At 49.9% G+C, this 25,613-nt stretch overlaps 9 protein-coding genes across 9 annotated transcripts; 3 read left to right on the plus strand and 6 right to left on the minus strand.

The window, feature by feature from the left end:
• Nucleotides 1-349: 349 nt before the first annotated feature.
• N7496_011245 (GH92 family glycosyl hydrolase) lies at nucleotides 350-2,771 on the minus strand (the record flags this gene model as incomplete). Its single annotated transcript, XM_056704158.1, has 2 exons — nucleotides 350-950; nucleotides 1,003-2,771. 2 exons carry the CDS (start codon nucleotides 2,769-2,771, stop codon nucleotides 350-352), a joined length of 2,370 nt encoding a protein of 789 aa, XP_056550118.1.
• Nucleotides 2,772-3,336: 565 nt separating this feature from the next.
• On the minus strand, nucleotides 3,337-5,374 carry sit2 (putative siderochrome-iron transporter; the record flags this gene model as incomplete). Its single annotated transcript, XM_056704159.1, has 3 exons — nucleotides 3,337-4,277; nucleotides 4,338-4,951; nucleotides 5,052-5,374. The coding sequence occupies 3 exons, from the start codon at nucleotides 5,372-5,374 to the stop codon at nucleotides 3,337-3,339; spliced, it is 1,878 nt and encodes a 625-aa protein (XP_056550119.1).
• Nucleotides 5,375-7,559: 2,185 nt separating this feature from the next.
• Nucleotides 7,560-8,447, minus strand: N7496_011247 (uncharacterized protein; the record flags this gene model as incomplete). Its single annotated transcript, XM_056704160.1, has 1 exon — nucleotides 7,560-8,447. One exon carries the CDS (start codon nucleotides 8,445-8,447, stop codon nucleotides 7,560-7,562), a length of 888 nt encoding a protein of 295 aa, XP_056550120.1.
• Nucleotides 8,448-10,010: 1,563 nt separating this feature from the next.
• N7496_011248 (uncharacterized protein) lies at nucleotides 10,011-10,306 on the plus strand (the record flags this gene model as incomplete). The annotated part of the gene is made up of 2 exons (XM_056704161.1): nucleotides 10,011-10,026; nucleotides 10,101-10,306. The coding sequence occupies 2 exons, from the start codon at nucleotides 10,011-10,013 to the stop codon at nucleotides 10,304-10,306; spliced, it is 222 nt and encodes a 73-aa protein (XP_056550121.1).
• A 1,754-nt stretch (nucleotides 10,307-12,060) lies between these two features.
• Nucleotides 12,061-13,897, plus strand: N7496_011249 (MFS transporter; the record flags this gene model as incomplete). Its single annotated transcript, XM_056704162.1, has 4 exons — nucleotides 12,061-12,076; nucleotides 12,213-12,489; nucleotides 12,547-13,576; nucleotides 13,643-13,897. The coding sequence occupies 4 exons, from the start codon at nucleotides 12,061-12,063 to the stop codon at nucleotides 13,895-13,897; spliced, it is 1,578 nt and encodes a 525-aa protein (XP_056550122.1).
• Nucleotides 13,898-15,033: 1,136 nt separating this feature from the next.
• Nucleotides 15,034-17,911, minus strand: N7496_011250 (uncharacterized protein; the record flags this gene model as incomplete). Its single annotated transcript, XM_056704163.1, has 3 exons — nucleotides 15,034-15,847; nucleotides 15,909-17,662; nucleotides 17,750-17,911. 3 exons carry the CDS (start codon nucleotides 17,909-17,911, stop codon nucleotides 15,034-15,036), a joined length of 2,730 nt encoding a protein of 909 aa, XP_056550123.1.
• Nucleotides 17,912-19,221: 1,310 nt separating this feature from the next.
• Nucleotides 19,222-20,631, plus strand: N7496_011251 (major facilitator superfamily domain-containing protein; the record flags this gene model as incomplete). Its single annotated transcript, XM_056704164.1, has 1 exon — nucleotides 19,222-20,631. One exon carries the CDS (start codon nucleotides 19,222-19,224, stop codon nucleotides 20,629-20,631), a length of 1,410 nt encoding a protein of 469 aa, XP_056550124.1.
• A 297-nt stretch (nucleotides 20,632-20,928) lies between these two features.
• On the minus strand, nucleotides 20,929-22,400 carry N7496_011252 (fungal specific transcription factor domain-containing protein; the record flags this gene model as incomplete). Its single annotated transcript, XM_056704165.1, has 3 exons — nucleotides 20,929-21,065; nucleotides 21,130-21,554; nucleotides 21,613-22,400. 3 exons carry the CDS (start codon nucleotides 22,398-22,400, stop codon nucleotides 20,929-20,931), a joined length of 1,350 nt encoding a protein of 449 aa, XP_056550125.1.
• A 1,511-nt stretch (nucleotides 22,401-23,911) lies between these two features.
• Nucleotides 23,912-25,249, minus strand: N7496_011253 (cytochrome P450; the record flags this gene model as incomplete). Its single annotated transcript, XM_056704166.1, has 1 exon — nucleotides 23,912-25,249. One exon carries the CDS (start codon nucleotides 25,247-25,249, stop codon nucleotides 23,912-23,914), a length of 1,338 nt encoding a protein of 445 aa, XP_056550126.1.
• Nucleotides 25,250-25,613: the final 364 nt, after the last annotated feature.

Below are 25,613 nucleotides of genomic sequence, written 5' to 3' on the forward strand. Positions count from 1 at the left end.
CATTGGCTATTAGCTGATTCTTTGTCCTTGAATCGCATCTTATTCATCTACCGTTTGGGAAGGCTAATGCCACATGGCTGTTCTCATGCCGGTGACTTGGCGTGGTTCTTTTTCAATCCCCGAGTCTAAAACCGCGAGGCATGTCATCGATACCACGATATCGCCAGACCCACCACGATCGGATTTTCTCCGTGCGAAGCATACGAATGGGTCCAGGTAGCATTGACACGCATATGTACATATTTGCAATGTTCAACAGACCGCTAGAATTGACTAGCTTTCATTGGACGCTATGCATCTCCTAGCACGAACCTAAACTATCTCTTGACGCCATTCATACATACTGCATCTACATGTGCATCTCATCCTGAGCAATTGCATCGCTCAAACTCGGCGGCAAATCCTCCTCACTAGTACCCCAGTCACTTTCCCGGTCCCCGAGCGTCAACTCCAGGGTCATGCCCTGCGTGAAAAACTCGTGGCCGATCCAGTTCTTTGTGTACGGCTTTCCATTTAGCGTGGCGCTCTGTATATAGATACTCCGATAGGTGGGATCAAAATTTGTGTTTCGGATGGTGGCAGTCTGATTGGTTTCTGGATGGGTGATCTCGACTGCTTCAAAGAATGGAGCGGTGATGAGGTAGACGTTCTGGCCCGGGTTGGGGAATAGACCCATCATGCTCCAGGCGAGGAATGAGCCCATTGCACCGGAGTCATCGTTACCAGGTAAGCCGTTGTTGGTCGCGTTGAATGTTCTGGGGATGTAGCTGTGGGCTCTTTCTGCGGAGAGAGCTGGGCGGCCGGCGTAGTGGTACTCATAGACCGTTAGGAAGACTGGTTCGTTGCTGATATCGGCGAGGCCAGATGTGTGGAAGTAGTCGAGTCGTTTCACGAAGGAGTCTGGGCCTCCAAGTGTCTTGATTAGACTTGCCATATCGTGAGGGACAAAGCTGCAATGATTAGCCATGAAACTTCAAAGACTCTTTAGGGGTACAAACTCACAAAAGATACTCCCAGATACTCGACTCAAAGGTCTCCGACGGATTCGATGTCAACGAGCACCATGATGCCAAGGCACTGCAAGCAATCGGATCTTGGAAACCCCAAGTACCATTCAGATACTTTGGTTGGAAGAACCCCGTAAAGCCCGTATCAGTCCCATTCTCCAAAAATGACTTCTGATCATCTTTGAACAAATTCTTCCAATTACCCGCTCGAGACAGATACTTGGTATAGTCCTTCTTGCCGAGTGCCTTGCCCACAACCGCAATACCATAGTCATTGTACGCATACTCGACAGTCCTGGATATACTGCGCGAGTTGGTCCCAAAGCCCAGGTAATCAAAGTCCAGGTAGGGGATGTAGTTGAGCTTTTTCCAGCTTTGCAGACCACCACGTCCTTCATAGGACCACTCCAAGGGCTCGTTCTCGGCATCGTTGACCATCGCTTTATAGGCTAGTTCCCAGTCGATGCCAGTGAGATTCTTCACATAGGCGTCGGTTAGAACCACATCTGCATTAGATCCGCCCTGCGTCCACCCTTTGCACAGAGACATGCGGCAATCAGGTAGCCAACCCTCGTGCTTGAACGTATCCAGCAGACTGCGGACCATTTTTGACTGTGTTTGGGGGTCAATGATAGTCAAGAGCGGAAGCTGAGCTCTGAATTCATCCCAGAGACAATAGAACGAATCGAAATAAGGCTCATCGCTCTCCCACAGCGGATTCTCCCCAGTCATATCCTGAGGCGAAAGCATAGTCCGATAGATGCCACTCCAAAAGGAGCTCAACAACCAATCACTCACACCACCAGACGTCACCTTGATAGGACTGAGCTTCTCACTCCAAGCAGTAGCAGCGTCTTTCTCCAGACTCTCAAAATCCTTCACCGGATCCGATACCTCTGCCTCTGCACTGGAACAAGCCTGCTCAGAACTAACATAACTCACCCCAACCCTAACAGTAACAACCCCATCTTCAGGCCGAGCAAAAGTAACGTACCCACCCGCCTGAAGATAAAAATTGTTGAAACCCCTCGTAACAAACAACTCCTTAGGCTCCGACCCAGCCCGATCATTCACCCAAATCCCACTATCCCGAACCTCTGCCCCCGCAAAATCCGCACAGAAATAAGCTCGATACGACCCAGCCCCGAAACTCGGCAGAAACGTTCCATCCCCCTTCACACGGCCCGTATCAGCATCAATCCTGATACTCGCATTCTGCCGACTATCCCACAGATCCGTCAAATCAACCAACACCAACGGATCCAGCATAGTCCCATCACCAGCCCGACTCTCAGGAAAGGTAAACCGATAAACAGCCGTACGTCTCGCAGCCGTCATCTCCGCTTTAATCCCATTCACCAACTCCAGTCCAAAAAACCCGGGCCGCGCCGTAACAGAATCAGCCACATAATGCGTCGCTCTCGCCGTCTTCCCAAACTTGCAATTATCCACCACATTATCGGGGCAATATTGTGGGAAAAGGGGGAACTGGCCCATCGACGGATTTCCTCCCGTCCCGCTATCATGCATGTGCGAGAAGCCCGTGACGTTGCTGCCATCCGTCGAGAAACCGCCCGTGTTTTGGCCGTCGACGTCGGCGACGGGTTTGGCCAGGCCGTAGGGCAGACTGGCGCCGGCGAAGACGTTGCCGCCGGCTGTGGAGCCGATGAGCGGGTTTACATAGTGGAGGTCATCTTTTGTGGAGGTTGTTAGGTGTGGTAGGAGGGTGAGTAGAGTGAGAAGGTTTGTTTTGAGGGTTGGCATTGTGGAATGCGGCGGTTTAACCCATGCGCCATGTGAGGGAGGCGCTGGGTTAAAATGACTGGGGGAATATGGAGAGGGCGGGGAAATCGATTTTCAGTGTACGGTACATGCGGTAGGTACCGCTATGACCTTGGGAAGGAACGTGTTGTGGTTGGAAAGACAAAATGAATGTTACGGTTTGTTGATTGCAGCGTCGCATTGTTGATATGATCGACGGCGGAAGGCCCCGTGAAGCGTTAGTGTGGGATGCAAGGGCCACGAGGGATATTATGTGCGGGGTTTGATCTCAGGAATGAGGAGGAGATGAACTTGGTGTATATGTCAAGTATAGAGTACATAGAGGAAAACTTGTTGATTTTGACTTGCTGCAGCCAACAGGCGCAGAAGCTAATGCATTATGTTTGTGCTAACAGTAAATTAATGTACAGGAGAGTCCTTGATGGTTTCATGCCTGCCTCTGCACCCGTCAGAGTTCAGGAATAGACACGTCCTCCCCAGGTGAAACGTAGAACAGAAAGAATACTCTCATTTCTTCAATTCATGCATTCGTGACGCGAGACGAAGCTCAGTCGGCAAGCATAGTACCCTTGTTCTGCTTCTTGCCGACATCGTAGTTCTTCCACACGGCGACGGCAGGAATGAGCAGGACCAGAATGCAGGTCGAGGCAATGCAGTTCATGCGCTGAGCATAGCCCCAAGCATAGATGCAGGCATCACGGAGAGCCGAGCCCACCGGGTAGGTATTCTGCACGTTGATACCACCGAGGTAAATCTCGGTCGCGTTGGCCTTGAGATCGTCGGGCAAGCGACTGGCCAGGGCATCCACAAACACATTGTTGTAGATGGCAGCAGATACGGCATAACCGATGGCACCACCGATGCTAGAGAATAAGCCAATCAAGGCCAGCATCATGGGTGTACCCTCACGGCCACCGGCGGCCATGACAGCCATATCCTCGCCAATAACGATGGTACCTCCAGCGAACGCGATGAAGATCTGGCACATGACGATATAACCAATTCCATGCTCGCCGCCTCGGAAATAGATCATCAGACCGGAGCCGAGAAGCATCAATGGAACACCAAAGAACAAGACAATATACTTGAATCGCTTGGTCCACCAGATGATAAGACCCAGAATCGGGGACCAGAAGCACGACCCAACGTTGTAGATCTGGGACATATAGCCAGCCATGCTGATGTCCAGGTTGTAGGTAATCAGCACAAAGTTGTAGTAGTACTGATCCCACAGGTAGAAGCTGAAGTAAGCAACGGCAGAGCAGACGCAGGCGCCTAGAATGGTGGGTCTCTTGAGCAGTTCGTAACGGATGAAGTGGTGGCGCGCGAACCATTTCTCCCACGCAGCGAAAACGAAGAGCAGGCAGAAGCCGATAATGACCATTGCGATGAAAGTGGCGGACTTGTACTGAGAACGGCCATACTGGGCCAAGCTGAAGGGGAGCAGGAAGATGACCCAAGCAGCCATAAGCAGGAAGGCACCAATAACTGGATCTTAAGTCAGTATACACCAGACAGCCACATGGAGATTTGGTGTCTTTTTCTTACCATCGAACTCATGGAAGTAGTGGACAATCGACTGCATCTTGGTACGTCCGGAGTTCCTGGGCTGCCACACTCCCATCTTGATAGCCTTGCGCTCATAAAACTTGAACAGCAGGGCCAGAGGGCAGAATACGACGGGCTGAATGATACAGAACATTCCATATCCCCAGCGCCAACCGGAAGTATTATAGATCGACTGTGCCGCCAAAGAGCCGGTGAACGCGGTGCAAATAAACGGAGTCGAGGCAAAGGCGAACGCAAAGGCTCGCGAGCGCAGGCCCGTGGTATCCGCAACGAAGATGTCCAGAATCAGATACATGCAGTAGTAGCCAATCCAGTACAGGACGTATCCAGCGGCAAAGGCGTTGGGGCCATTGCATGCCGCTAGAATGATCATGCCGAGGATGTAGATTGCAGTGGAGAACAGCAGAGCCTCTGCGCGACCCCACAGCTGCAGGGTCTTGGCCAGGGGAAGCTTCAGAACTCCACCGATGATACTGGCCAGGATATACGCGGTCGAAATTTGCGGGGCCGAGGAGAAACTTCCGTATACCCAGTTCATCAGACTGGAGCTGATTGCCGAGTGGAAGGCAAGCATGAAGAAGCCCACCCAGATCCTGATTCGGCGATTGCCATTGTTAGTCTCTTGCATACTTTAGAATCCCTTCAGATGGCAACCCATCCTGTAGAAATGACCGCGTTTGACTCGCAACTCACCAGACATAGATACCAATGACGGCTGGACGACTCCAAACCAAGGCAGCAGCTTCAGCCTTCTGTTGACCCAAGCCAGCCGTGTCCGTGACATGCTGAGGGTTCTTGTCAACCTCCTTTTCATCATCGAGGATGCCATTGGCGCCAGAAGCCGAATCAGAGTCGCTGGGCGTCTGAGAGTCATAGTTTGGGGGAGGCTCAATTGCGTCAGTGCCAGCCGCATCCGACTGCACATGCTTGGATTCTTCGAAGTTTGTGGTATCAACAACGGACTGGGTCATGCGACCATTGTCGTCCCGACCACGCACGGCGTCGAAAACACCCATGGTGGGCGAACTTGTCTCTGGTAGTATTGAGGGGGTGAGGGTCACACAGAGGGAAGGCAGTCAACGGATACTGCAAAAGACCCCGAGTAAACCCCGGAAGGGCGGTCGATCGGAGGTGGAAGGGACGGATTGAAGGGATTCTGGAACAAAAAAGTTGAGATGGAGGAGAGGAGAGAGTATTTAGGGAGCAAGGGCCTGTGAGCTACGAGTGAGAAATTTCCCGCCAGACGCGCTTGCCCGGCAGTCCCGAGGATTTGTCGGCTCGACTTTTTTAGTTTTTCAGGTGCAGAGGGGGGTTGATCAGATAATTATCAGCCAATCTGATAATGTCTCCACTCGAGTTAATCATAGCCAATCAAATAGAACGGGTCAGGGCACCAGGACCCCACTTCAGGATATGATACTGATCTCTGATTGGTTACCTTTTGGACCCCTTCGAAATCGGGACTAGCGGGGCTGGCAGTTTGCCTGCAAACGGATTTCCGGATTCAGGAGCCGCGAAGTACTGCAACTGCAACTGCCTTCTGGAGAGATCCAGAATCTCATCCGGTCTTCAGCCGTCTTCTGACATGGATCTCAATCAGATCCAGTCCATGACGCCCGATGATGGGAGGTTCCATTCGCTCCTCGGTCAATAAACAAAAGCCACTTCGGAGAGAAAAAATATTTCAACAGCAATTTCCCAACTAGGTCGAACGAGTTCTGGGCCTAAATTTCTTAAATCTCTGCTTTTTGGCCCCAGTCCAATCAAAAGGCCCTCGCTCATTGCAAGCTTCTCATAACCTACACCGAGAGACGCGCTGCCTTGCTAAGAATTGCCTGATCGGAGTCTCCGATCGGTCCCAGCCTTGCAAATGTCTTGGAAAGTTGGAGCCAGCTACTTGGGAGAGACTAATGAGCCGCTAGTCTTAAACATACCTACGCCGACGCCACCAACCACTTATCAGATCGCGGATATATACCGGATGGCCCATGATTCTACCTGGAGGACCCGCCCTCTCAAGTCAGCCCATGGATGTGCCTAACCACATTATGCATTAGAAAGTCGGGAACTTTGAGGACCCGCTCAAACAAGCCAGGCCTTTCAAGACTTCAGTGAAGCGATCGCGCATGTCCGACATGCCGTAATATCATTACTTAGAGCTCTCACACTCTCATCTCTCCAGCAAGTACGAATTTTCCTGGATTTGACTCGCAGTTGATTTCCATTACATGAATCCCGATGCCATCCCTCGCCTATAAGCTTGGCCAATAGCCAGCTGCATCACATCGCATGGGAAATACCTATTCATGCGGTCATCCTCTCACGCATGAACCCATGCTTTTTGTGGTGGCGCAAACCCTCTCGAACCAAGGTTTCCCACCCGGAGTGCCCGGCTAATCAATCATATCCATCTAATCTAATCAGATTTTTCATCCCATCCTCTCTCTTGAACACGTCTTGAATGGGGATTTCGGTCTGGGCGGGATCTTTAATCCCACGGCTTGTTCAGCACTAGCGGCATTCTGGGCGGCACTCTGACTGCCGGCCAAGACTTCACGGTTTGCCGGGTCGGCCTTGTCCTGCTTGGCATTCGTTCTCGGCGCACACTTCGCTGTTATGTTGACGCCTGGACTATCCACTCGGAATCTGTGGCCAATGTGCCCATCAGAGACCGGTCGAGACCGGAGATGAGTATTTATCGTTCCGCGGTTCATATTATACTACTTTTTCTAGAACTTTGATGCGGCGCTGCGTGGCCTAGTTGTGACAGGACTGACTACTGTGGGTATAATCTAATATAGTGCATAATAAGAAAGTCCCATGTCCACGTGGTGTTTTTTCAAATGGAAAAGGATCCACTATGAATCCATTCCTAAGCAACCGCAGATGATAGTAGTCTATGTCACAGATAATAAGTACACAGTCTGGATTTCTTAGTGTGATGATCATTGCTAATCAAGTAGCCAAGGGCTCTGAGAAACTTCATGCTTGAGTGTCAGGATGCTTGAAATGTCAACAACAGAAAAAACGTGAAAAATATTATGCTAACAAGACTTAAGGACACTTCTTAATGAACAGAGTGTAGGAAGTACGTAAAGCAGAGACATTTGACACAAAGAATTTATCACAATCTCAAAACCTTCGAAATATCAGAGTGCAACACCAATTTCATCTGACTCGAGATCCTCGGTGGCCGTGAGCTCAGTCGAGCGACTCCTCGAAATTTCGCTTGGCGTCCAGCGACCAAGTAATTTGAGGTTTCACTTCTACCAGACCCTCCCCGAGGGGTTTTGTGCCACCGTCATGGCCGAATTGGCGCTTTTTAGGGTTTACAAAAAACCGAGATGATGACATACTCTTCTGTCGGCTAGTAGATTTTGAGGCTGGGCCAGGCTGGCCTGAGGGCGTCCCATCATTAGCGGGACCCGGAGTTGGGTCGCCTTCAACTTCGACAGGCGATTTTGGCTCAGGTGCAGGATCCGGATTTGTGACAACTTCCTTCTCAGGTTGCTCTTTCTGTTGTGTGCAAGTGCCATTTGGTGGATTGGGTTTTGGTGTCGCGTCACCGGGACTCGAAGTCGAGCCCTCAATTTCAAGGCCAGAATCAGAATTCTCTCCGCCCATTTCTTGGACAGGCTCCTTCAGACCATCTTCCTCTTGTTGTGTTTGTAGGTTCGGCTTGTCGCCCTCCTCTTCGTGAACCGAGGTGGCTTGTGACGAGGTTCCGGGCTCGGCTGCATTGCCCGCACCACTGGAGAATACAGAGGTGTCATCTGAACTTTGACTTGGTCTTCGTTTTTCGGTTCGATTTTGTCGTCCTCCACGGGGGGAGCCGTTGCAAGTAGGTTGACCCGAAGGGGTCGATGAAAAGTTTTGCCTTTCTAAGCTGCAAGGCAAACCTGCGTGTCCACGGCTGGAGAATGTATGAATTGCGTAGCGAGGCTCATTGCCAGAGATGCTTCCCCTGTCGTTCGGTATGCTATTGATGCTGTTCCTAGACATGATAGGATATGATGTTCTGTCATATCTGGTCTGTTGGCTTGCCTCGCTTTGTGTGTCTTGGCGCTCATCCATGTGCGTAATTAACATTTTGAAGTCAAATTGCATCGAAATGGACCCCTATGGGCTTTTCTGTTGCTTAAAACCGAGACAACTGCGGAAGAGGTAACGGCATACATATATTGGGTGTCCGATCCGGGCGGTTAGTCACGGGGCAATCTGCGTTATGAGGCTTAAATGGACTCCAGTCATTAGTCCGATTTGTTTGCTGCATATCTCAGCTACAAACCAGAATTCATGGTCAGCCAATGAACTCACAACATTCGTACCCTGCTCTTGCCTAATCTAATATGGCTGCATCGAGATTCTGGTGTGTCCAATTAGCGGTTCGTGTGGCTTCAACATGCAAGAACCATTGGTTTTCTGATAACGATGTGATGATGCCTTGTTAAGGCGGTCATGCAAGTAAATGGAACCAACTCATTGATTTTGTACAGTCCGTAATTGGCATTGATCTGTCGTTGCGAGGCTATAGTGATGACTTCGTAGATTCAGAGCAACTGTCCCCAGTGATAGGCTCGGCTCGTTATCGACGAGTAAGAGCACATTCAATCAAAATCTGCCGTATATTGCCTGAGACTCGTGCTTTTATTCGTTCCGAGTGAATAGTATATCTCGAAGTGCATGCAGTCTGATAATCAAGTTCGACGCGAACGATCTTGATAAAACTCAGAACCTGCCAAGCTATCCCTGCAGACAACGTTCAGGCTGGGACTAGGATTCTCTTGATTTGCGGCGAATATTCAAATTTCTTTAGCAACCCCGATAGAACTAAATCTGATGATTCTTTTGATGATTCCAGCCACCAATTCTCTGAAATATCGACATTTCGTGCTTGAATCATAAAGATTTCAGCACCGATGCGGGACGCCACCCGCCGGATGTTGAAGCCACCCCCAATGCGATTCCCTTTCACTTCTTGGCTTCATGGTCGGTGGACTTGTTAGTCTCGGTGGAAATGGCGTGTCTCGATGGTTTTAGACACGAAAGTAAGCCAGAAATGAAATATCTTGTCTGCATGTGTCGAAGATTGAGGCCGGTGGGCTGAACAGGCTCGCTTGTTTTCCTATGAGCCTTCCAGATTGCAATTGGCGCAATTCAGTAGCCCGTTCGAACTAGAAAGATTTTACTGGGTAACATAATCATGAGGGATCAACGCTAGACAAGGTCTATAACGAAGTCACCTCGCTCCGGAGGGAAGCAGGGAAGCAGGGAAGATTGATGGAGATTAGCAGTCAGAACCACCTAGAGAAAACGCGAAATGAGCGACAATAGACTTTAGTACTTTGACCGAGGATTCCGATAGGTAGTACTATCGTACGTTAAGACTTCACGTATGACATAGTTCGTCTCCTGGGTATGCGAAACATTCTGTACCAAATGCCACTTTTGTGTCAAATCCGGGGTAGTCAGGATGCGCTAGCGTTGTATGAGATGAGCATGGACATCTATTCTTGTCATAACAGTGAGTAAGCGGAGCTTTCCAACGGCGTCTAGTTGCGGGGGTCAGCATGTCCCACTATCGGGCAAAAGCTAAACGGCGATATCCCGCAGAACGCGGGGAATCAGGCCGAGGGGATAATACGCCAGAAGATGTTCTGGATGAATTGTAAGTTCATTCTTGCCCTGTCGAACATAATTCATGAAACGATAAGAATCAACTCGTACGATAAATTCAGTCAGCCCAAAACTCCCGTCATTACAAGGCTGGCGGCGAGCAACGTGACCTGGCCGCAATCGACTCGAAGGTCTCTACACTTTTAATTAACACTCAACTCAACAACGCTGGGACTTGCCCAAACTCAAAGACCCTTGCTGATTGCCGTTCTCTTATCTCCGAACGCGAGAACGAACGCCTCTTGCTCAAGCCTCTGCCACCGCATGACTAGAAAGCGAGGCGCCGTTCTGGGCAGCGCCGAAACCCTGGTCCATGGCACAAACCCCACGATCCGTCAATCAGAGCACACTGAAATCGGCAAGATGATGCCGAACACGAGTCGTTACCAATGACAACCCTTCCCCCCCCCCAAGACGAAGTCAAAGCCCCCTCCGGACTCTTGTCCGAGATTTGCACCAGTTCTCGCACATCTCGGTTTCATAGTGGGCATTTTGCGCTGCATAAAACGAAAAACGGGGGCGGCCGAGAATTTTAGCACTCCACCGTTTAAAGTACCCCCTAAGGAACGAGTCCACTCCAAACACCGACCTCCCACTGGACACAAGAAGAATATGGAATATCCACCGTTGCGACACCCCCTTTTTTTTCGTGCGCGGGTCGCGATCCTCCCCCGAAATCTCCTCATCGTGTCTCCGCGCTCCACTTGGACCAAAACATCCATCCACTCAATCGTGCGCTTCATCCAACCCGCCCCCATCGTGATGCATTAGAGGCCAGGTTATTGGGAGGCCTGCGTCTCAAGCGCCAAAATTTCCCTTCTCGAGGAGTACTGTCTGATTTACAGCATCTATGGGGCACGACTCTACTTGCTACGATGGTAATGTGACTCCGTTTCCAGGCAAGCTTGACCTGGAATGGCAACGAGAGTGTCTATCGCCTAAAAGACTGGGCCGCCCAGTCACTTACGGCTCGACCCGCCCCCAAGAAAGCTCAGCTTGCCCTTGAATGGCCCCATGATGCCTGCCAGGCCAATTTTGGCCCACTTGATTCGCTATCTTTTGCACCTTTGGGCAAGCTGGCATCCTTTCCAACCCAACAAACAACCCTCTCGGGGAGGATGAAATTGAGGCGCCCTGTCCGGTTTTTGGCATTTTATCTCCGATGGCTCTTATGTACATAATATGCAACTCACAAGGCGTATTTCCTCCACAATAATGAGGCCTTATGAACACTTCGGAACCTCCATCCCCTGTACAACCGGGAACGTGCATCCACGCCTTCCTGCAGGCGCACCCAGGATAATGATTCGCACTGGCCAACGGCGGCTGGGATGCGCATCGTGCTCCGACTTGTGGGTATTCGCCTGCAAGTGAACCGGCGCCGTCTGTGGCCCCGGTCTGAGATCGCCGAAAGCCCGACTGAGACGCGTCGCTTGGCCCTGGGACTCGCCCGTTATTATTACCACTCATTGGGGTCGAAGGTCCTCTATTCTTCATCTTTAGTCCGACTGGCCTAACAAATTAGCCTCCTGCACTTGTGCGGTCTGGGATGGTCGGGGCCACAACTTATACCTAACGAGTCAAACACTAACCACTTAACGAGTTGGTTGCATTATTATTATTCTGCTTTGCATATATTCTCCATTTCCCTTATTTCTAATTTCTCCCGCCCTCCACTTGATTCCCCTCCTCCTTCGTCTCCCTTTTTTCCCTTCCTCTCTTCTTCTCTTCCATCCATGGCCTACGGAGCACTGTCTACGGAGACCTGCCTAGCTTGATTCCTACCCTTTCACTAGTGGTCGGTGTGTTCGCCGTCGGGAATCACCTTGTGCGACCGAATCCTTCTCGAAGTCGATTAGGCGTTCGCTGTCTGAGCGTTGCCCACCCGAAAGCTTGTCCCACTGCATAATCTTCAGCTTTGCTCCGCTGAATCCTTTTTTCAGCCCGCCAATAAGGGTCCAAATTTACAATTCGCAACTCAGAGCTGCGCTCTGCGAATTACAGTACACACGAAGAGCTTCCAAGCATGAAGGACGACAAAGGTACGAAAACAAGCCCATTGATCGCCGATCGGAAACTATACCCGCCCGGAACTCTTAAAAAAACAATGGCGATGGCAGCAGGAACAGCGGAAAGCTTAGAAAGAAAGGGGAAAAAGCAATACTAATGTGATTGCAGCGGATACGGCGTCAATTGACGGGTCAACGCCAGCGGCAAGTAACCAGGAAGTTCACCATGTCGACGACGAAAAGCGATCGTTTCATGGAACCCTAGATGTGGAGCGGGGACCCGTCACGGATGTCGAGAAACAGGACATCGAGGAAGCCATCGAAGAACCTCGAGATCCAAACATTGTCGACTGGGACGGTCCTGATGATCCAGAAAACCCTCTTAATTGGACGAAGAAGAGGAAAGTGTCGGCAACGATCTCAATTGCATTGATCACGCTTCTCACGTACGATCCCTCAAAACGCGCAATCACAAGCCTGGACTAACATGTAACTTGTAATAGGCCTCTTGGTTCATCTATGTTCGCCCCTGGCGTCTCACAGCTGGTACAAGATTTTCACATTACGAGCACGGAGCTTTCATCATTTGTGGTCTCCGTATATCTACTCGGCTACTGCTTTGGCCCACTCCTGATTGCGCCAATTTCTGAGATTGTCGGTCGCCGCATCGTTTACAATGCGTGCAACTTCCTCTACGTCGTCTTCACCATCACTTGTGCCGTCGCTCCCGAAATTGGCAGCTTGACGGTCTTCCGATTCATGGCAGGCTTTGTCGGTAGCTGTCCGCTAACAATCGGTGCCGGCTCGATCGCAGACATGTTCGTTCAAGAAAGTCGAGGTGGCGCTATGGCTGCGTGGGCTATGGGCCCTTTAATCGGCCCCGTTGCCGGCCCCGTTGCAGGTGGATATCTAGCCCAGGCCAAGGGCTGGAGATGGACCTTTTGGGTTCTCGCCATGGCTAGCGGACTTGTGTTTATCATTTCTGTCTTTACGATCCGGGAATCCTATGCGCCAACCCTCCTGGCTGCAAAGACGAAGAAGCTGCGCAAAGAAACTGGAAACCAGAACCTGCGCTCTGCCTTGGACACTGGCCGTAGCCCGATGGATCTATTCATGTTCTCGATCGTCCGGCCAACCAAGATGCTCTTCATGTCGCCTATTGTCTTCCTTCTCTCCCTCTATGTCGGCGTCGTCTACGGATACCTCTACCTCCTCTTCACCACCATCAGTTCCGTTTTCGAAGACCAATATGGCTGGTCTCAGGGATCCGTGGGTCTATCATACCTGGGCATCGGTATCGGCTCCTTCTTTGGACTTTTCATGCTCGGTGCCACATCCGACCGTCTGCTCAACTACCTCGCCGAGAAGAACGGCGAGAAGAAGCCCGAGTATCGACTACCACCCATGATCCCAGGTTCAATTTTTGTACCTATCTCCTTGTTCATCTATGGGTGGTCGGCCTATTACAAGACTCACTGGATCGTTCCAATCATTGGAACGTCCTTCCTCGGAATCGGCATGCTAATCTCCTTCGTAAGTAGAACTGCAAATTTCCCTGTCTCTCATGTATCAATTGCTTACATCGCTCTATCTGTCTAGATGACCGTCAGCACTTATCTCGTCGATGCCTACACGACCTACGCCGCCTCCGCCATGGCTGCCAACACCGTCTTCCGATCCCTAGCCGGTGCACTGCTCCCACTTGCCGGCCCCAAGATGTACGAACGCCTTGGATTAGGTTGGGGTAACTCCTTGCTCGGCTTCATTGCTCTAGCCCTATGTCCACTGCCAGTGATCTTCTACGTCTACGGCGAGCGCATCCGCAAAAGTCAGCTGTTCCATGTCGAGTTCTAAGGTGCCCAGGAGGCTACTTTTCCGACCTTTAATTTTGGGTTGTTGGATTTATACGGGGTGTAATGCATTACACCCCTTGAGCTCTCGTGTATATCGCACATGTGCATTATGAAGATTTGGAGGTTCAGATAAGTCGGTCAGGTCAGGTTACTCAGACCAAGTCGGAAGCATTAATCAGGCGCTCTGTGATTGTGGATCATGTTGAAAACTGCCGGGAACCATACAAGACGCATTCTGGCTATACTGATGTGGATAGGAGTACATAAGTTCTAGAAATTACGAATTGATGTTTATAATTGGATTGATGTTGCTGTTTACATCTTTGTGCGTGATCAACTTTTCATCTCTATCTTCGAACCTCTTCGCAGAGACTAATTCGGGGGAAGAGATTCTAAAGAATGTAGTACTCTTGGTGAGCTAGATACAATGTCATCGCTGAAAACTGTAATTTGGCAACGCTGTCTAGTTGGCGCCGTCTCCTGATGCCATTCGATTCATATACCTCCATCAACATAGCGCGTAATCAATCAATACATAACTTCGTAAAAAGTGCAGGCTCCCTGTGAAACAGACCGACAAGAACAAATAAAGGGAAAAAAAGAAGAAGAAGAAGAAGAAGAAAGAAAGGGGAGAAGAGAAGCAGAAGGGTAGATAAGGAAAGGGAATCTATTGAGCCCACCATATCTAGTCTTTCGTGATATACATACTGGAAATGCATGTACAGAACGCATAGAATGTAAAGAGCCATCAAGATAGCCAAGAATTTTAGAAGGCAATGGGAGTGTCACCTCTGGGCAAGGTACGTGTCCAAAGGCTAGGGAAGGGACATCATTAGTGTGCCATATCAAGGGCAGAGGTCTTTTTGGCTCGGTTCCTTCGTCAAACTGGAAAATTGTGCATGCAACGCAAGGAGATCCAAGATGAAAGAATCACAAAGGCGATCAAAATACCAATCAAAAAACACTTTGCTCCAAAAGATATGGAATGAGATCGCACAATATGTAGCAAACCGGAGAAAGAGAAACGCAGAAAATCGAAAAGACGAAACGAAAACCGAAAGAGAAAATATCAATAAACCATCAGGGGCCTGCGGGTATCAAATTAAATTATAATAACCAGCAGATTAGGCGGTCTCCTCATGATTGAGGAGGTCTTCTTTTGGTCAAATAGGGAGTAGGGTCGCAGTCTCGCGCGTGTGCCAGTGAGAAAATGACAAAGAGCATGTATCTCATAAAGAACTCGAAGATTCGGTCCGGGTCCTGAACCGATAAACCAGATGAAAGGTTACCGCCCGGCACTAGCATGTTGAGCGATGACAGCAAATCAAGATCGAATGTGAGCTCAAGGTCTTTCTCTTCCTCGAAGGGCTCCACGACTTTTAGTAATTGCTCGTCGTCATTGGTGTCGTCTGAGTCTCGGCAGGGGGGCGAACTAGATCGCGCGGGAGCTGACAACTTCAGTATCCCCGAGGAGCTCAAGGCCGGGGAGCTGGGCCTGGGAGAAAACATGGTGACGTCGTTCCAAGATGAAACTCGCGAACGCATAGAGAAGATGGAGTCTGCGACAGATTCGGCATCCGACTCGTAGTCAATGTGGTTTGGATCGGCAACTTTGACCGATTCACCACAGTTGATGGCTTTACTTTCAGAGCAATTCAGAGGGGCTTCAAGAGCCTCTTTGAGAACGGAGTGGGCCTCCTGCTGGTTTTTGGCAGTCATCGGTTTTGCGACGGAAAATCGGAGCCTTAGCATCTTCACAACGACCTGAATGCGAGTGCGCAGGGGATGACCCAAGCCGCGGGCTTCGGGGCCCATCTTGAAATCCATCTCGATCATTCTTCCCGGTGCAATTTCCACGCGAGTTCGAGTAAAGTATGCGCCTTGAGACCTCATGCGGCAAGGACAATGACACATGGAAGAGAAACTAACGTTGTTCAAGGAGACGGGGCCGCTAAAAACCTGAGGGGCGATTTTCACATCCGTAAGGGGCTGGCGAGCTGGCGGCTTCGAACCTCTGAGGGGGGAGAGAGTCAGACCAAATATTGGAGCTCTGGGCCTTTTTTTTCTTGGAGTCAGAGATGGAGTGCTCAATCTTAAGCTCAGACATGCCAGCAACTTGAACGTCATGCAGTGCACGAACCGTCCAGAACTGATCACTTTCAAAAAGTCCTTGCTGTGTGACTGTGCCAGAGAGCCGACCATGAGCCTGGGCATGCTGTAGCAGGTGAATGTTCAGCTGCTGAGCTCCCTGCGGTATAGCCCCGTAGAGCGATGGGTTGACAGCAACCACCGTGGGTATTCTTGAGCTCACATCATTCAAAGCTTGTTGGTCTGCCCAAAAATGGTCAGCAACTTCCATGGGTTGAGACAAATGCCCCCGCGCTTGGCCAGCGTGGTGGTCACCAGCCTGCATTGCGAACGCGCGCTGTGAATCAGGACAGGCATGACACCATGGCGTAGACGACGGGCTATCGCAACAATAAGAGCAGGTGTCAAAAACGTGGTGGCAAAACTTGCACTGGTTCCTCGACCCTCGTGGGGTTGTCTGGTCTTGCAAGTGTGGCAGATCAAGTTGAGGCTGGCTGCTCTGTTGGCTGGAGCCGCCCTGTTGTTTAGATCGCCCTTGTTGATTGTCACCAGAGCCAGACGGCCGTGGGTTGGACGCCCCGCTGACCTCCTCAGAGTGCCTGTATCCTACTTGAGATAAAAACCCTGCGTCGTCTGCGCCGCTGCCGAAGTTGCCTTTGTCTGGGCCATCTCGATGGCGTTTCTTCCTATGACCATGACTGTCACGATGGGCAGAAGCCTTGGGTGGCGCGAGCTTGATTTCACAGTGTTTTACAAAGCAACCATAGAAATCTTTCCAATTCTGAACGGTTCGGCGACAGAGTGCACATCTAAGTGGGCAAAGATGCGAGGCCCTATTTCTTTTGATAATATTTTCAGGAGGCGCATCCAGGTCGTGTGCGCTAGTATAATGGCGCAGAAGCTTGTCACGACGATGTGGAGGGTTCTCAACAGTCTCCTTACAAGAATCAATGTGACAATGGTAATCGTACCGCGGGTGGTGCTTTGATTCGACATGTCTCTTGAAGGAGTCCTTTGTCGCCGCTCGCACTCCACACTTAATACAGCGGTATTTCACTCGGGACTGGCTGTGATGCTTGGTTTTGGACTTGTTGGCCGACGGTTGGCGTGGTGGAGGCGCCATTTGCATGCCATCCTCGCTCTGCTGGGCATCAAGGAGCTTGTCGAGGTCCGTACAGAGGCCTCCCAAGCCCTGTCGTACTTGAGATAATCTTTGTCTGGTAGGGCTTTGTCCCAAAACCCGCCTGACTTCATCTCGGAGATTATCAACATCTCGGAGATGATCATCGCTCGCCGTGGACTGGGCTCCCTGGCTCGAGACATCCACATTATCAGAAGTGGTGATTCTCTGGAAGTCTGATTCGGGGCGAACGGGAGCGGAAGATGGAGAGATTTTTTCCTCAACGCTTGGGTCCTGCACGGTTGGCTGCGCGGCGTCCACATCGTGGCTACTGTTGAGGTTCACGGGCAAATCCGATGGAGATAAATCCGATGGAAGAGGTGGATTGGAGAATATAGAACCGAAGAACAAAAGTGAATCAGTTTGAGGCCGCGTGAAGTTTACTCGTGGCTCATCCTGGTGAGGCTTGTGCTGACCCTGCCCGGTCAAGTCGCCTGCACTGGATGCAGAGTATACGGTGGGAACCGTTAAAGTCGGCGCTTGAGAGGATCCCGGGGTCTAACGCGACGACGTTGCTCATTAGCCTTGATGAATGGTTCATAAAAGAACTCGACAGGTCAGGGCAAATAATTCTGAGTGACTCACGGTGTGATAGCGGCTGGGTGCATTAACCGAAGCGTCGACCGAAGCGTCGTGGTCCGGCCACAAAGATAGCAGGTCATCGAGCTCAGACGGCAAGCTTTCCATAGATGTACCCTCGAGATTATAAGCCCCAGGCGCCATCAGGTCTGGGTCGAAGTCAAGCATTGACCAATCCCCGTGTTGGTCCATAGCAATAAGGGAAGTAGACTTAGGCCTGGGAAGGGAAAGAAACCGAACACAGGGGAAGGTGGGAAGAAGGAAACGATCGGATGGACATTAGGAGGGATACGGTTTTATGGTATCCCAGGGAGAACGTCTCCCAGGAAAGGAAAAGGACCACCACAACCCAGGGGGTAAGGGCTGAGGGTTGGGGTGGGAAAGTCAAGAAGAGGGGGACGAAGGCCAAAGGTACATGCAAAGAAGAGTATTGAACTATGAGCTAGAGCAAAGAAAGTGGACTAAAAAGGGAATGTTAACATAGTACTGGAGTGTTTGAAAAAAGAGAGAAGCTCTTTCAGAGATGTAGAGCTTCGAAGGCTTTGAAGAAGGGACTATGGAGGATCGGATCCTTGAGGGCAACCACCACCTTGGAGTGGAGAGTTTTAGGAAATGGTGCTGTTGGCCAACTGGTAGGAGCGGTCAACCTCTCTATAGAATGATACTTCCTGCTTACCACATCCAGAGGTGGACAGGTCCAACCAAGCAAATGGTGAGGCAATCATTAGTAGCCTTAGTCTTCTCCATGCCACATCATTGGAGGAGATCCGTGCATTCAGGCAATCTAAGCCCCCCCTCCCCTCTTTACTCCGCCCCCCTTGAGGCTGTTAGTGTTAGTTGCGACCTGACTTTGAGGCCCAAGACTTGTGCAGTGCTGTCACTGCCTCGATTTGTCTCCTGGAAGCCCATCCCCAGTCATTCCGTCTCGCTCGTACGGGCGGAGTTTGATCATGTTTAGCTAGGTACTCCAGGAGACAGCAGAACGAAGATTCAGAGAAGCCAAGCAATCTCGTCTACGCGACCTAGCGAGCTAGCGAGGTTTATATGCTCGACGTCATCGCAATGGTGAACCAAACATTGGAATTTGCGGGTGAACGGCACACCCGAAAGCTACCCCCTTTGCCTTTCGCTCGAATTGGTCAATGGTCATTGTCATCAAGACACCAAAAGCCCAGGGCACTGGCAAATCTCGAAGTAATCAGTGATTGGCTGATCACACTCACCGATCAGTCACGTAATCAGACGGAGCAGATCGCTGAGTTCCAAGAGTGTTCTATGTATTCTCTTTCCTTAGTTCGGAAATTGGATGTCCGGATATCCGAGATCTAAATTAGCTGGCTATTGCCGGGATTTTGTAAAAGAAGAGTTCGTCAAAGTACTAAAACCCCAAGAAATGCACGGGGATTGTGTATAAAATATCATTGTACTGCAAACCATTTTCCAACTCGCCTAAACAGTCTCGAAAAGCCACCAGGGAAATGAACGCTATACAGGACTGGACAGGTCCTGACGACCCCGAAAACCCTCGCAATTTCCCTCTTTCGGTCCAAATATTCAGCATAGTTGCTACGACTGCTCTAGCCTTCGTTAGTTCCTTTTCAGGAGCAATCTATGCCCCAGCCCAGGACGATGTCATGGTCTCGTTATCCTGCAACTATGAGGCTTCCCTACTTCCGCTCGCCTTGTTCAATCTCGGACTCGCAATCGGTCCACTTATCGGAGCACCTCTGTCTGAACACTATGGAAGAAAGGCTGTCTTCGTCCTCACTACGCCGGTTTTCATTTTGTTTCTGCTCGGTTCGAGCTTCGCCAAAAACATAACCACGTTGTGTATTTGTCGACTTATTGCGGGCGTCTTTGCGGCTCCGAACGTCAACAATGCATCCGCTCTTATTCTGGATTACTCCGAAGTTCGTTATCGAGGCCTCAATATAGGCATCTACTACAGCGTCCCGTCGATGGGTGCATCCCTGGGGCCGCTTGTTGGTGGCTTTGTCATTCAAGCCACAGGGAATTGGCGCTGGACGCAGTGGACCGCAATAATAATCGCGATTGTCCTCTGGATCCCTTTATTATTTACAAAAGAAACCTACAAAAAGGTCATCTTGAGACGTCGCGCCATCCGCCTGGGCCTGTCGGATCAATCTTCACACCAAACATCCAAGTCCAAGGCTCTACGCTATTTCTTCACGGTTCTGGTTCGGCGACCTTTACATATGCTATTCACCGAGCCAATTGTCACTTTTGTGAGCCTGTATAATGGTTTGATATACGGGCTGCTGTACACTTTTGTGACTTGCATTCCCTGGATCTTTCGCACCTATTACGGTTTCGATAAAACCGGAGAATCACTCTCTTTTCTCGGTGCCAGTCTTGGCACATTGACTGCATGCGGTCCGTTTGTTTTGATGGATTATCTTTTCTATCAGAACAAGTTGCGCAAATGGAACAACACCCACGATCAATACGTGCAGCCTCCGCCGGAGACCCGACTTGTGCCAGCACTCCCTGGAAGTGTTGTACTACCTATCAGCCTTTTTATCGCAGGCTGGACAGCACACTACCGCATGCATTGGGCAGTCCCAATTATCTTCCAGGGTATGGCAATGATGAGCTGTTTGCTAGTGTATGCGGGAGTGAGTATCTTCGTGCTCGATGCTTATGGCCCGCTTTATGGAGCCTCAGCCTCGGGTGCAATGATGCTAGCTAGATATGCTATGAGCTTTGCTTTCCCGATGTTTGCGCTACGGATGTTTGAGAGTTTAGGTGTTGGTTGGGCAACAAGTGTTCTGGCCTTTTTGACATTGATGATGGCGCCGATACCTTGGTGTTTCTGGACTTTTGGTGAACGGCTGAGGAGAAAGAGCAAATATGAAACGAGTCTGTGATTTTGTATTTCTTGCAGTTAACACTCTTGGTCATCTGTTAGAACAGCATTCGATACCACTGTAACTAATGCTTTACCATATACTATGCCAATTTCAAGATTGTCTTCTTGGAATAGAACATTCGAGGCAGTTTATCGGTCCGGATTGCCTCTCATGTCAAAATTTCTAGTTTCTAGGGCGTTAGTCTTTGTCGAGATGAGTTCGTACTATCTTCTACTCTCTGCTAATTCCATTCATGTCACCTAAATCCACTGTTCCCATTCTTCTCGCACTTTTCCAATGCTTCCTACCCAAATCCTATCCACCAAACATCCCAAAGATTGAATCATCCGCCAGAAATATGTCATCCGGGATGTTTCCTAACGTAGAGACATCCCAAAGCTCCGATTCAAGATGCCGATTAGCATCAGGATCTAGTCTGGGGTTTGAAGCAGCTAAAAATGAGATCAGGTCAGCGATATAGATATTTGACTAGCTTGGGGGAAACAATATGCTTACTGGAGGGCGTTGGCCAGATCAAAACCGGCTCATCTGCTTCAGAACCAGCATTGACGCTTCCGAGTCGTCGCATGAGGGACTTGAGTAGTTTCAGGGGCCGCTTCAAGCCATAGCAAGTCCCCTTCTGATACTCGGAAAGCGCAGTCCACAGAAACTGAATACACTCGCCATACTCGTTGCTCTCATGACTAGTGTGTTGAAGCATGACAAGGGCTGCACAGTAGGTCGCATATGAGATGCCATATTGGGCTCTTCGGAGAGTGAACACTCGCTTATATGCTTCTACGAGCCTCCAGATGCTGAGTGCCGCCTTTATGCATAATTTTCGAGAGGCTTCCGCTGCGTCAGGATCTAAGGTGAAGTTGAATCGACCACGGTTGAGAAATGCCTGCTCGGTCAGAATGACCAGAGTCCAGTAAAGTGCGCTGTATTTCAATTAGTAAACAAGAATTGACCCTGAATATGGCCTGGAGACTTCCTTACTGTGGTGTGATCTGATGCGGCGGGGGCGTGGTGTCTACACTTGGATCAAACAGCAGCCAGAGAGGCAGATTGTCCCGCCAATAACCTAGTTGCCCAGTAACATCACTCTTGATTTGCAAGAGGACCAACTCAGAACTTCTTTGGCTTCCTCCAGAATAGAAAGCCTGGATTATTTGAGTCGCAATCTTGGAAAGTTGCAACAAAGACTGAAATGTGCTGATAGCGCGAGCCGGTCGGCCGCGATACGGTTGAACAGAACTATCACCAGGCTGAGTGAAACTGTCAACGTATGGCGTCCACTCCTCCATCTCTTCAAAAGAATCAAGATACTCATGTCTGACATTCCCTGTAGACTCATGCATGGTAACTGGTCGGCCAAGGAACAAAGACTGAAATTTGTCACTGACAAAAGCTCCCCAGTAAATTCTTTTTTTCATCTCTTGCTCAATAGCCGCGGGTTTGGAGGCGGCGGGACTATCCAGATGACAGCCAAGGTCGACGATCATCTGATATGCCATACCAGAAAGCACCCATCCAGCACTTTGGTAGCCATATGGAACCAGACATGCTCCACACGTCAACAAAGCCACAGTTGTGGGAATCGTAGGTTTGTCAATATAGTTAGGTAGTAGCGACTTGAAACGCTCATAAAAGACCAAGCCCTTGGAATTTGACTCCTGGTTGTCAAAAAATGATGAATCCCAATCACTGTACATGCTGCTTTGGAGATAAAGGGCATTCAAGAGCAGCTTGTTCATGTAGGGCCCATTTTTGACGAGACTATCCATTATGGCGGGGCGATAAGTGAGCAAATAGGATAGGTGTTGGCGGTTCCAATGCAACTCCAAAAGATGCATCGCCAAATCTATTGGAACACCATCAAAATCGATGTTGGCTATGATGCTTGGCGTTGATGCCAGGCTGAGTTCCTCTTGCCTGCGTATTGCTGCGTTCGAGATAATTTGATCTTGGACTATCTCGGGTGACAGAAATCGAATCTCAAGGTCTGTATCTCTCTGATTTGCTAGTGGTGTGTTGGATGACTGATCGTGAAGCAAGCTTGTTGCACCATAGACTTGGGGACCATCTTCTACCAACACTGTGTCCGGGGAATGGGTCCTGTCAGCTCTTGCCTGCTCCCTTGTGTGAGATCGATTGAGCCCGGTCAGGTTAGAACCCCCGTTTACGGGGGTGTAGTTTTCTTGAGATAGTGGAAGATGATATTGGGTTTGGCCTTGCGGGATTTCAGACTGTGGCGAGGCCGTGGCAACGGAATTGTCGGTAAGCTCCCGCAATTTCTCTTGGAGAGCTTCAATCTTTCTTTGCAAGGCCCCAACATCCGCTTTCTTAGAACGAGCTATTGTTCTCCGCGCATCTTGCGGGTAAACACAATCGATGCCTTTTAATTGGCAAGACCTGCATTGCGGATGCTGACCATTGCATTTGATCTATGGTTTTCGTGAGCTCGCATTCCGAGGAGGGTACAGAAATAGACTACGAATATGCAAGGAAAATAAGACAAAGATCTCAGAACATACAGGGATAGAATATTTTTAGAGGGTACATTGTGCTTGAGGGAAACTTGATTGGAAAGTGATCAAGGGGATATCGCAGAGAAAAATCTCACCTTTTTCCGCCGACAACTTGTGCATGTCCGGCAAGTAGAATCCGTCGACGAGGGGTGTGGACTATCGGGTAATCGGGAAACCCTAAGTCTGTGCATCGGTGTCACTTCAGACATTGTGCGGGTGGTACTTGGATTTCTCCCTATCGAAATCTGTCAAAAATGTGAAATTAAGAGCGGAGGTATGAAATTTCGGGTATCCGGACTTGCGGAGTTGTGGGGAAGTCCGGCGACTCAAAAGAATCGCCGAGGAGCTTTCATAATAATCCCACTCGGTCGGGCTTCTTCCAATAGGCTTGGGGAGTGCTAGCGCCACTTTATCTCAGAGGATTTGGGCACCTGAGCACCTTCCACAATAGAAAGCTTACTGCCTTACTGCCTGATTATCTACCAAGCTCCTCTCCTTTAGTATCTTATACGACTGACCAATTTCAAGTAATGCTCTCACTCGCTTGAGCTCATCTGTACTTGTGCAAAGGTTGCCTTAGCGTTCACGTTCGTTCAAATTTTACCCCTTCTCCAAATTCGTTATTTCGTTGGAATACAGAGCGGTTGAACAGCTAATCATACTGATTCGAACTATTAAATTTTCTCATGCCAATTAGCAGTGTTCATCGTTGCTGACCGATATATGCAAAAAGAGGAAACCTAGAGACGGAAAAGCTGTTGCTGCTTCTATTCTTCAAAGGGAGGAAACCGATCCATCACATTCTCAGCACCAATGGCTTCGGCCATCAACACTTGTCGATGTTTCTCGCTCCGCACATGGACTTCGCATTCGAACGGCTGAGGCCGGATGTTAAAGCCTTGTGTATACGCAAAGGTATCATATCTTCTTTCAGCACCATTATCCTCGCGCACTGGTCTGAATTCAAAAGCCCATAACAGTCGCGCCAATGCAATAAACAGAGAGTTCTGTGCTAGCCCCGCTCCTGGGCAAATTCGACGTCCCCAGCCAAATGAGCTATGTCCCTCTTTCGCAGGATGGGATTGGGGTGGAGACATCTCGGCGAAGTCCTCTATTGAAAACTTTGGGAGATACGAGAGAGTCTGGGGATCGACTCCTAGAAAGCGAAGCGGATTGAAATGATGCGGGTTCGGATAATAAGTCGGGTTGAGGTTGATGGCCCACGAATTGGAGAGGATCGTCGTGCCCTGCGGTATGTAGTAGCCCTTGTAGGTATCTGCAACCGAGTTTGCATGCGGTGTACCTCCAAGAACAGCTACAGGTCTGATGCGTAGTGTTTCATTACAGAGAGCTTTGAGATATGGGAGGTCCTTCTCGTCGTCAAATGTGGGAAGGCGTGTCATCCCCACGACATGATCAAGTTCTGCATGTGCGGCTGCTTGCACATGTGGATTTGTCACGAGCATGAGGATTGCACTGCATAAGGTACTCGCGGTCGTGTCACTGCCAGCTCCAAACAGCGATGCTGGCACGAATGAGAAATCCCTTTCGCTGAGCACCCCAAATGTAGTCGGGTCTGCTTCGCGGGCTTCGAGGAGCAGTTTGGATAGAGAGTCCGGCACGTCCGAGGGACTTTTGGCAGTACGAAGCTCATCTTGAACTCGGCGTAGGAGTGCAACGTTTGTTGCGGCTTCTTCGCGCCCATGTCGCTGGATCTCTGCTTTCCATGGTGCCAAGAAGTTGGGGACATGTTTGAGCCACGGAATCGATTCGGCAAGATATCTACCGGGCACATTGAGAGATGCAGAATATTTCATGAACTCAAGACGCTGCCGGATGACGTTCGAGCCCATAGAGTCAATTCGATGACCATATGCAATGCTGAAAACCACGCTCGATGTGAAACGATCAATCAGTCCTTCGTACGATTTTGGCTGGTCGAGTAGTGCCCGGCATAACCTCGCTGCCTCAGCCTCCTGGACAGGCTTATATAGTTTCAGTGCCGATGGATTCAGTGCTTGATGCAGCATGCGTCGACGTATTTGCCACTCTTTGCCGTAGGGTTGAACCAGAATGCCCGCGTTGTCCCAATACAGCTCACCCATAACGACAAATCGCGGTCGAGAGCTGAATTTTGTACTGCACTTCTCAAGCAGGTCAACTGCCACGTTTGGATCTGATATGATAATTGTCGGTCGTCGACCTATCCATACTGTGAAGATGGGTCCGTATATTTGGGACCATTTCTCAAATTGGATCCATGGAGAGGAGGATGGGATTATGAGCTTGTTTCCGAGGAATGGGAGGGGCGTGGGGCCTGGTGGAAGACGAAGATATAGAAGGAAATCGTGTATCAGTATCGAGAGTATTGGTATTATAATTGCTCCGGCAGTTAAAGAGTATGGGTGTAGAGCGAGAAGGTGCAGTATCGAAGAGATTGAAGCTTGATCTAGTAATGTGGAGAACGCC

This window comes from Penicillium cataractarum (genome assembly GCF_028827025.1).
Source record: "Penicillium cataractarum strain IBT 29864 chromosome Unknown utg000009l, whole genome shotgun sequence".
Lineage (NCBI taxonomy): Eukaryota > Fungi > Ascomycota > Eurotiomycetes > Eurotiales > Aspergillaceae > Penicillium > Penicillium cataractarum.